We start from the raw sequence: 10,998 nt of genomic DNA on the forward strand, positions 1-10,998 counted from the left end.
CCAAATCCTTTTTTTTTTCCACATGCTTTAATTAAACATATGAATTTTATACAATATAAGGGTAGATGAATACATAATCCTATTGCAATTTGCTACAAGTCATACAAAAAATATGACTTGGAATGGAAACAAAGAAGCAAGAAACAAGAAGCACAAATTGTTTGACTTGGAGAGGGAAAAAACAAAGAAAAAGAAAAAGGAACTGTAGCTCAACTTTATGAAGGGCAGATATTAAAGAAAAGCATTTGACAAATTCATTATTTATTTTTATTTTGGTTAAATTGTTCAATGGCTATTGGCAAATGGCTATACTCGCCCTCACTACAATAGTTTTCCATTTGACTTTATTACCCTTTAAAATTGACTATAGGATCTCTGTATTCTCATTCTGCAGAGAAATCAGAAAAGAACGGACGAAGGGAGACATGGGCTTCTCGGCACTAGCAGTAGCTGCTGAGCTTCCTCTTCATTATTCATCAGTAAATAAAAATGGGGAACGTTTTCTGTGTCAGCAAAGGAAACATGGCCACATTCGTTATTGCAAGAAGCCCGTCTCTTGGAACATCAAGTCTAACATCACTGCTGCTGCCACCAGCGGTAATAATACTGCTACTACTGGTTCCACCTCATCCTCTTCTAGTGGTGGAAAAGTCTTGGAGATTAAAGAGATAAGGGAAAGGTGCAAGAAGTGGTTGTGGAAGGGGCAGTTCTCCATCAATTACTTTGTTTCTTGTAATTCTGATTCACAGTCAAACCCTGGACCTCCTCTTCTTCTTGTTCATGGCTTCGGTGCCTCCATTCCTCATTGGCGCAGGTTAGTTGATTTTTGAAATAATTTAGCCACATATTAACTTCATACCCTTATCTTGATAATCTGCCTTCTTAGCCAATAGCCACTAACTATTGGTGGTGATATGATGTGGGGTCTGGTCTGTCTTAGGTTACATTTTGTCAAATTCAAGAAAATCCATTCGCTCTTAGAGCTCTTCTTCTATTAACCTTTTTGCTGTATATAAGATAAGATAGAAGCTATTTTCACACTTCACATGGATTGTCCACGCTACCTTTAGAGGAGACCGAAGAAAAACATTGCCATATTCAGTTCGTAATGATAGAGCCATGTTTCATTGGTTTAGCAAGAATTAATATGTTAGGGCATTTCTCGAAGTAGCTTTTACATTTTCGAACAATTTCTAAGTAATTACTATGTTTTCTGTTCACGCCATTGAGGTTTTTATCAGGAATATCGATACATTGGCAAAAAATTATACAGTCTATGCCATCGACCTTCTGGGATTTGGTGCTTCGGATAAGCCAGAAGGCTTTTCATATACCATGGAAGCATGGGCTCAGGTACTCCATTATCAGAAGTTAAGTTGTCTTATATTTTACAGTGAGCATTTCTTAACCTTGGGAAAATGTTACCCTGCTAATTCTGGACTCACTGTGCAGTTAATTTTAGATTTCTTGGATGAAGTTATTCAGAAACCAACTGTGCTGATAGGGAACTCTGTTGGGAGTTTAGCTTGCGTAATTGCAGCCTCAGGTAGTTGAAGCTGTACATTTTGTTTCCAGAGAGAAGATACTTTCTACGAAACATTCCCTTGCAAAAACTTACCCATGCAGTCAAATCTATGGTTTTCCTCATGCCTACTACACTTTTTGCGATTATAGATTCTAGTCAAACTCTGGTTCGCGGGCTTGTGCTGCTGAATTGCTCTGGTGGCATGAACAACAAGGCGATTGTTGATGATTGGAGGATCAAGTCGTTGCTGCCTCTGCTTTGGTTAATTGATTTTTTGCTGAAGCAAAGGGCAATTGCATCGTCGATCTTTGAGCGTGTCAAACAGAGGTAAGCTATGCACTTTCACCAATTATAGCACAGAAATACAACAATGACTGCGAAAATCTAAAACAAGTCGTATGATGGATGCAGAGATACTCTGAAGAACATTTTATTGTCTGTTTATGGAAATAAGGAATCCGTGGATGAAGACCTTGTAGAGGTAACATCTTCATATAGATTATTTGCAGATTTAACAGAACATCCACTCAGAACTTTCATTTCCTCATGGATACTTTCAGATTATCAGAGGACCAGCATGTGAGGAAGGGGCACTCGATGCTTTTGTTTCAATTGTGACAGGGCCACCAGGGCCGAACCCAGTGACACTGATGCCTGGAATTTCCATACCTATTCTAGTTCTTTGGGGCAATCAAGATCCGTTCACGCCTATTGATGGACCTGTTGGCAAATATTTCTCTTCCTTGCCTTCTCAGCTTTCAAATGTGAGACTTTGTATGCTGGAAGGCGTTGGACACTGTCCTCATGATGACAAACCAGACTTGGTCCATGACAATTTGCTTCCTTGGTTGGCTCATCTTGCTGCTTCATGACACATTCTGCTTCCTAGAATGAATTTAGTTCAAGCCATTCCTTGTATATTGGAATTTAAGAAGCTTATCATCCCTTGCTAATTTGTATAGAAAATTATGATACACCCGATACTGACCGTGCGTCCTTGCGAGTCAAATATTTTTTTTCAAATAAAAAAATTATATACACAAGTTTTTTCAAAACGTTTTTATATTTGAAATTTCTTTAATAAAAATAAAAAAGCTTATGCATGCATTTAATAAGATAAATTGAGAACTATGTGTGTTAATAAGTGAAAAGAAAATATAAACGATAACTAAAAATAAAAAATTAAAAAATTAAAAGACAAATATAAATCAAGATATTTAATCTCACAAGACGAGATATTTACATGGTTGTGTTTGCTGAATTTGTTTATTAAAATAATATTTATATTCAAGCAAACAATAATAAGAATAAACATACAAATTAAATTGATTGAATAAAATAAAAGGAAAAAACATTATACAAGGCTATCCATATTAAAAATATTATTTCTATTGCAACGATTGTCCACCCTAATTTTTTTTAAAATAAATTAAACGATGCATCACTTACTGAGTAAGATGACGTGTTGTATGATTTGACTAGATTCTAGCCGTTATGGTGGTTGTGGCTGAAAAATTATGGCTTAAATTTTTTGACCCAAAAACCAGTTTTTCAACCCATTTTTTACCCTAAACACCTTTGGAATCACTATAAACATATCTATGGCCTAAAAAACAAACAATTATCCCAAAAACCACAATAAACTAGAAACAAAAAATCAAACCAAACTCAGATTTGTTTTTTCATGAACTTCAAATATCAACTGTTTTGATAGCATAGATCGATGTCAATAATATGTTTATCTCTTTACTGCTAGAGTGTGGTGACTTCTCTCTTTACTCTCTCAACTAAGAACTAAAAATTAATAAAAATAAATTTTTGTATCAAAATTGAATTTGAAAAAATTAAGGCATCAAAATCATATAATTGTATTATTTTGAAAGTTAGAGGATCAAAATATGTCTTTTCCAAACTTTTAGAATGTCACCTATGTTTAATGCCTTTTTCATTTCGGTTCCTATTCTTCTAATCACACCATTGACTCAGAAATTAAAAGCAACTAGCTTTAAATTAGAATTAAATCGCTTAAAATTACACTTTGAGGACCAAAATGAATTATCAAAAAATAAACATGGTCATCCACTATGATCTGTGCGCGCGTGAAGTTTACGGTGAATATCCCATGCATTTTAATATTTAGTATAATATATTATGTTGTTATCAAAATGATGGAGACATCAAACTTGAAATATGATTCACATGTCCATATGATTTATGATGACAAAGGATAACCCAACCCTTGTATTGTTGGATTTTACCTCATAGCCTAACCCTTGCTAAGCTATTCTTTTACTTGTTTCAACTTTAAAATATTAATTCTTAACCTATGCATCAAGTTTATTTAAATGATATAAAGTCATAATTATAGAATTCTACCTAATAACAAAAGCTATGCAATCCTAACAACAAGATCATTATTGTGATAACAAGTGAATATATTTTACTCTCACATTTGATTCCAACAATTAGGTACAAACACAATTACCATGATTTTATTTCATTCAAATTATATATTTTCAACTATAACTCTGTCATTTCATTATAATATATAATCCCTTAACATCATGACTAAATTTAAGTCTATTAAGTTAGTCTCGGTCATCATAGTTGACTATGAATTTAATTATTAAGTCTCTCTTATAATGATTGACTTTGATATTCAGCAAATATGTTATTATAAAGAACTTTGGATTTATCTAACAAGTCTCTATTATTACAGTCGACTTTAATATTATGTAATGTGTCTCTATCAAAATGATCAACTTTAATTTGTTTCATAAGTCCATCATTACAGCTGACTTTAGAAATTATTAAATAGGTCTTCATCATTATAATCAACTTTAAATTTATTTCAATAAGTCTTTGTTATTATGGTTGACTTTAAAATTATTCAAAATTTCCCATAATACATTTTGAAGATTATGACACATGAATCAATAAGAAAACATTGCAATAACAATACTTAATTAAAGAAATAAGGTGGTAGAAATTATCTAGTACTCTGATAATGTGCACTCCTTGAACTATTAATCCAACCTCAAACTTCTCATATAATTTTCAAGGAAACATCCCCAATTAGTATCCTAAATTATTTAAATCATTGTTTATGCTTATTCAATCACATCCTCATTCTTTTCACTCCACTAATCACATCTCAAATTATAATTTCACATTTTCCAATGCTAACTTATCAACTAAAATTCAATATATGTAATCTTTTAAGTTGCAAACTCTCAATTATTTTCTAAGCATAATTACATTATTAAAACACCAACATTTATATAATTTCTTTTCAATTCCCTACTTCCATCATATCACATTCAACTTAAATAATTTCATATCAAAAAACTCAATTTATCAAGAATCATAACCATCATTAAACATAATTTCACATCATAAGTTTAAGCATCACATCATCAAAATTAATAGGAATTTTCACCCCTAGTCATGATAAATTTTATTTTAATTTATTATGTTTTTGGTTGGAAACTACGTTGTCTAACGTATTTTTTACATATTATATGTAGGCTTGGATGTACGTTTAACATCTAACCCTATATCCTTGAAGTGTTACGCTAATTCAACTATATTGATTTTTGTTATTGCTTGCTTTTCAACAAAAAATCTTTAAAGTATTTGAAGATTCAGATTGTCTTGCTAGAATACAACCTAAAAGGTACTAAACTATCTAAGTATAAGTTAAACGAAATATATATAAGGTGGTAGAGCCATGTAATTAGCATGATATTGCATACATATTTGTAAGGTATGTGGTCCTCATAAGAGATCGTGTCTAAATTGTATTGAGCTTGTTGTGGTGCCTATTATAAGGTATTATGATACTTAGGATATGGATAAAATCTTTCATATATTTTTATTAGAGTGCTTGTTATCAAAGTAGATCCTGAGACTTAGCTCTTGGGAAATTGGCTAAAAAAAGTGCTTAATCAATTTTGCATGGATTAGTTTTAGACTTGATTGAGCTGATTAACCATAATTTGTATAGTCTTGTTGAATACCATAATATTATTGTTGTAAGTTGTGTTAGATGTTTTTCTATTTCCATCTAGATAACTATTAAATCAATATTAGATAAGTTTAAGTTTTGATAAAAGGATATATCTTTATAAAAATCCATCACCAGTAAACTAAAGTTTGGCCAAACTGGTTGTGACCATCTGATAGCAACAAACCCTAAAAGAATAACCATAAAGTTGTGCTAGAGGTATAAAAACACCAACATACTTATCAATATTTAGTTGAGCTAATAATGGAACTTGTTGTGACTATACATTATGAATTATATAATAATATGATGGTTCTATCTAGGTTTGGTTCTTTATTGTTGTAGGGAATTAAAGGATGAAGATTCATCATGTGACATATCATGTGACATATTTAATAAAGGATACTTTATTTGCCTCTATGTTTATGAGTCATTTTCAAACTTCTCATGGCTATAAAACCGACATCTATCAGTTGCATCTAATTGATTATTAGTCATTATAACCATGTTTTAACAATTTTGTTTTTTTGGCATGATTACTAATATGTTTTATTTAAAAAACTTATTCCCACTAAGTGTGCCATTATGTTGAATGATGGATGGATTTTTCAATCAATATGTTACTTGTTATTCATTCCTTTATATGTGTGTGTGTGTGTGTGTTAGACACACACACACACTTAGAGACTTAACCCTAAGTAAAGAAATCTAACAACCTTACAAATCAAACAAAGTGTAAAATTCTTAACTTCGTTTAAAAGGTTGAGAGATAAATGTATGTGATGTCAAGGAATCCATAAACTAAGTAAATTTTTTTTTTTTAAGCAATAAAGTTAAAAGAAAGTTGTAAAAGAAAGCTATAAAATGTAATAAGTAAAACAAAATGGTAAATTATAAAAAAGTTATAAAGAAATTGTATATATAGGGGTGAACATTATTTTCATCTACAAGACAACCTATTTATAATGTTATAGAGGTCGAGTTTCATATAAATTATAAGTCTGAGTCCTATACAAAATGTCTATTTTAGATTTAGATTTTACAACATAAATCCTAATACAATTTATACTTCATATTCAAGCACCTACTCTTGACAATAGTATATTTTAGGACTCTAATTATACAATATTCATTAATTTTAACTACTAAAGACTTCTATTTTAAATTAGATTTATCATCAATCAATAAATCGAATCCTATTCTTCCTAGTCAATGGTTAATCTCAACAAACATCATTGATTTTGATGAGAAGTAACAAATTATCTATTTTAGTGAAAAGCCTAATGGAGCAACATTGAATTACCCAGTTTATGACAAGAAGCTTATGTATTGGTAAGGACTTTGAAAACTTAACAACATTACTTGTGGTCAAAATAATTTGTTATCCATTTAAATCAATAATCCCCGAAGCACTTTAAGGGACAAGGTAAGTTGAATATAAGGCATGCTAAGAAAGTAGAGTTCATTAAAATCTTTTTATATGTTATTAAGTAGAAGTAAGATAAGGATAATATAGTGGCTGATGTTACTATTTAGGAGGTATAGTGGCTTATGTTACTATTAAGGAGGTACATTTTTCTTTTGAGTTTAAATACAAAATTATTAGATTTCTATGATTAATGAATTGTGCGAGAAACTCATAGGGATGGTTTAATAAGACATTTTGGTTTTAGAAATACTTTAGAAGTTTTATATGAATATTTTTATTGGTCTAAAATAAAATGTGATGTACAAAGGGTGAATGATAGATATACCATGTGTAGGTAAGCTATATCTAAGATTTTACCATTTAGGTTATAAACTCTTTTTTATGTACTAAAGGAACCATAGATAGATATGTTCATGGACTTTGTTTTAGGCTTGCATAAGTTAAAAAAGGGTAGTGATTTCATTTTTATGGTTGCAAATAGATTTTCTAAGATGAAATATTTTATATCATGTTATAAAATTGATGATGTAACCAATATTACTGATTTTTTATATAGGGTGATGGTACAACTTCATGGAGTTTCTAGAAATATTGTTTCTCATTATCATGTTAAATTTCTTAGTTATGTTTGGAACGTTTAATAGGAAAAGTTAGAAACTAAATTGTTGTTTTTAACTAGTTATCATCCATAAATGGATGGTGAAAGTGGTAAACATGACTTTAATACTTTATTATGTACTCTTATTCAAAGGACATTGAAAAATTAGGAAGATTATGTGTCATTTTGTAAAGTTTGCATACAATAGGAGTGTATTTTACTACTAATCATTTGTCATTTGAAATGTTTTATATTTTTGATTCACTAAATCCTTTGGATTTGATTTATTCTTTTGTTGATAAAAGGATTAGTCTTAATAACAATAATAAAAAACAAAAATGGTCAAGACATTTTATGAAGGTGTTTGATAATAGTTAGAGAAAACAAATTACAATACATTACCAGAAAATTGACAAATACAAATGGACACACCTATGAAAATATTTCATTGATAAATTGAGATTAATTTTTCCTACTAAATATGCCCTCACAACAGCCATCGGTAAATAAAAACAAAAATATTTTCTTAGTATATACTAATGGAATTACAGTGGTACTGAAGGAATGAAAATAAAAACCTAAAAAATATGATGATGTGTTATTTTATAAATAAAATTACTGACAAATTTAAATTCATTGGTAAATCCATATGTAATATTTAATTTATAACTTAAGGAGCAACACTTTTCTCTCCCTCTCCTATTTTTTCTCCCTTTATCTTTCTTAGTAAAAAACATCACAAACCCCTCTAATTTTATTACAAATCAACCTCCCACTACAAATTCAGTCACCCCAACACTTAGTTTGTTAGTGTCCCTATTCTAATTATAATTTATTGAGGATTTTTCACATCAAGTAAGTAAAACTACCTATTTTTTATTTAAATTTATTTTTAAAATGTTAATTTTTTTTTGTATATTTTTGTAGTATATGTATTTTGTTTGGGCATTTACTTATTTTATAACTTTTTCCAATTGAAATTTATTGTATGGATGTATAATTTGTACATGTTAGGATTTGCTTATGATTTTGTAAAATTATATTTGTTTGTAAATTGATGAAATTTAATTTGAATTTATGACTTAAGTGTTTTATGATGAAATAAATAATAGTTTATTTAACGAGTCCATTTTATATTTTGTCAATTTTATTGTTGACTTGAAATTTTTGGTAAATATATAGAAATTTTAATTTATGTAGATAATTGATAATGAAGTAGTTGTACTATTAAAATAGTTTGAATAAGTTTGAAGTAAACCAATGTTCTATTATTTATTTAGTTTACATAATTAATTAATACATATTATCATCAATATTCTATATAAGTTTGACATAAGTAATGGATGATCGTTCATGGATGCAACAAGATTCACTCTAGGAGTTGATATTAGTGGATGTGATATTATATGTCTATGTAAGAGGTCTAAAAATAAAAAGTTTTCCAATCCAGATGTTATGGCAATACAACTTCTTAAAAAAAAGGTTTATGGAGGGATACATTTGCTGGTTTATAAACAAAAATCCATATGTTCCTCACAAGACCATGATAGAAAGGATGGTTGGGTCAACTTTTAGTTCTAGCAAAGTGCATAAAGTTGTAGATGATAATAGTAATCCATATAGAATATGATTATAGATGTAATGAGAAAAAATCAAGATTATGTCGGTTAATATTCAATAGTAGATGAAGAACCTAATGCAGATATTGCCAAGCTTTTTTCTTTTAAAAGACTTTGACAAACCATTATAGAATATTTGCACAAATCACAGTAAATTATTGGTCCTAAAAAATGTGTTTACCATTAAGTCAGATCATGGGTTGAGTGAGATTGATTATGAAAAAATTATCAAATGAGCGAAAAGCATTTTTCCTAAAAGGTATGAGCTGAAAGAGAACTTTTATGATGTTAAATCTATGATGAAACCCTTCAGGCTAAGATACCAAAAAATCAATTTGTGTCTAAACTTTTGCATGTTAAACTACCTTGAAAATATAGAGTTGACCAAGTCCAGAACATGTGGGTATGCTCATTATAAACCCACAACTAGTAGAGGAAGAACTCTTGTCGCACATAGAAAACTTAAATACCTTTCAATCACGTCTAGACTAAAAAGGTTATTCATGTCATTAAAGACTACTAAGCACATGACATCATTCACATGATGCTATAGATGGAGTGATGATGCACTATTCCAATGGTGAAGCTTATAAATATTTTAATAGGGTGCATCCTCAGTTTTTAATAGAATCAAAGAATATGTGTCATGGGTTATGTATAGACAGATTCAATCTATTCAAGTTTATTTATTGCTCTTTATTCTTATTAGTCAGTGATACTCACGGTTTACTACTTGCAATATCATAATGAATATAATATAATCTTTTTTATTCAAATGTTATTGGTATGATACTACTAACAAGGGAATCATAATAAATCTCTATCATGGTTTGGTTGAAATTAATACAAAAGCTAGACTTTGCAATATCAGCGATGTCTTTGTTTTCATCAAGCAATGCCAACAAATTTATTACATATACACTCCTTCCTTTAGAAATGATCGTTCAAGAGTTGATTGATTATTCGTAATGAAAACTAAAAGCCACGGGTCATGTCCAAGTTTTTCAGGATGGCAATGATGAATTAACTGTGGGAGATGATATCTTTCAACTTGATAAATTAGTTTATCCATATCGAGTTGGTCTATCTAATAACTTAGAAGAAAATTCAAATTTTTGCGTCGTCCAGAATAATTTTGTTAACATTGACATTAAAGAGTTAAATGATGTTTTGAGAACCAATGAACATACACAAGTCGATGAAGATGATGATAGTGACAAAATCAACGTATAAGATTGCAATGGATATGAAAATAATGAAATTGAAGAAAAAGACAATTCTGAATAATTTGCACAGCACAAATATTTACTACCATTAATTGTAATGTAATATTTCTAGATGAAATTCACTTTAATGTAATGATAATGATGTTTATTTGTTATTAAATCACAACGAAACATTTATTTTATGTTTATTTATTGTTATACGTAGAAATGATGTTATTATGTTATGTGTGCTATTGTGATTTAAAGTATTTGCAGAATGGGTTCATAAATAGTGTTGATATAATTTGGCAACAAAAACTGTTTTGCACCAATAAAAATACTGATAGCTTTGTAAAATACAAAAGATATGTCGACGGATTTAGTCTGTAGTATATTCTAAAAAGCATTAGAACTGTTCCTTTCTTACTAGCACTATTTCTTATGTTCAATACATATAGGATCATTGGCACTTAATGTTCATTGGTATTTTCCCAAGAGTTAAAGCATTGTTCACTTCTTAGTTGGATTATTGACACGACCAAAAGATTGATGTCTTCTCCCAAGTGTAGGAGTGTCGAAGTAATAAATAACCCAGCAAGACCGGGGTCAAACCACA

At 29.7% G+C, this 10,998-nt stretch overlaps 1 protein-coding gene across 1 annotated transcript; it reads left to right on the plus strand.

Moving 5' to 3' along the window:
- The first annotated feature begins 337 nt into the window (after positions 1 to 337).
- LOC105107328 (alpha/beta-Hydrolases superfamily protein) lies at positions 338 to 2,575 on the plus strand. Its single transcript, XM_011001219.1, has 6 exons — positions 338 to 814; positions 1,242 to 1,353; positions 1,453 to 1,546; positions 1,675 to 1,852; positions 1,937 to 2,006; positions 2,086 to 2,575. The coding sequence occupies exons 1-6, from the start codon at positions 426 to 428 to the stop codon at positions 2,395 to 2,397; spliced, it is 1,155 nt and encodes a 384-aa protein (XP_010999521.1). The 5' UTR covers positions 338 to 425; the 3' UTR covers positions 2,398 to 2,575.
- Positions 2,576 to 10,998: the final 8,423 nt, after the last annotated feature.

This window comes from Populus euphratica, unplaced genomic scaffold (genome assembly GCF_000495115.2).
Source record: "Populus euphratica unplaced genomic scaffold, PopEup_1.0 scaffold309.1, whole genome shotgun sequence".
Classification (NCBI taxonomy): domain Eukaryota; kingdom Viridiplantae; phylum Streptophyta; class Magnoliopsida; order Malpighiales; family Salicaceae; genus Populus; species Populus euphratica.

What these genes read in the sequence shown, in the direction of transcription:
- LOC105107328 (XM_011001219.1), top strand. Translation starts at nt 426, where the DNA reads ATGGGCTTCTCGGCACTAGCAGTAGCTGCTGAGCTTCCTCTTCATTAT. An exon ending in CCATGGAAGCATGGGCTCAG is followed by an intron (nt 1,354 to 1,452) that starts GTACTCCATTAT and finishes CTCACTGTGCAG; the next exon opens with TTAATTTTAGATTTCTTGGA. An exon ending in TTGCGTAATTGCAGCCTCAG is followed by an intron (nt 1,547 to 1,674) that starts GTAGTTGAAGCT and finishes TTGCGATTATAG; the next exon opens with ATTCTAGTCAAACTCTGGTT.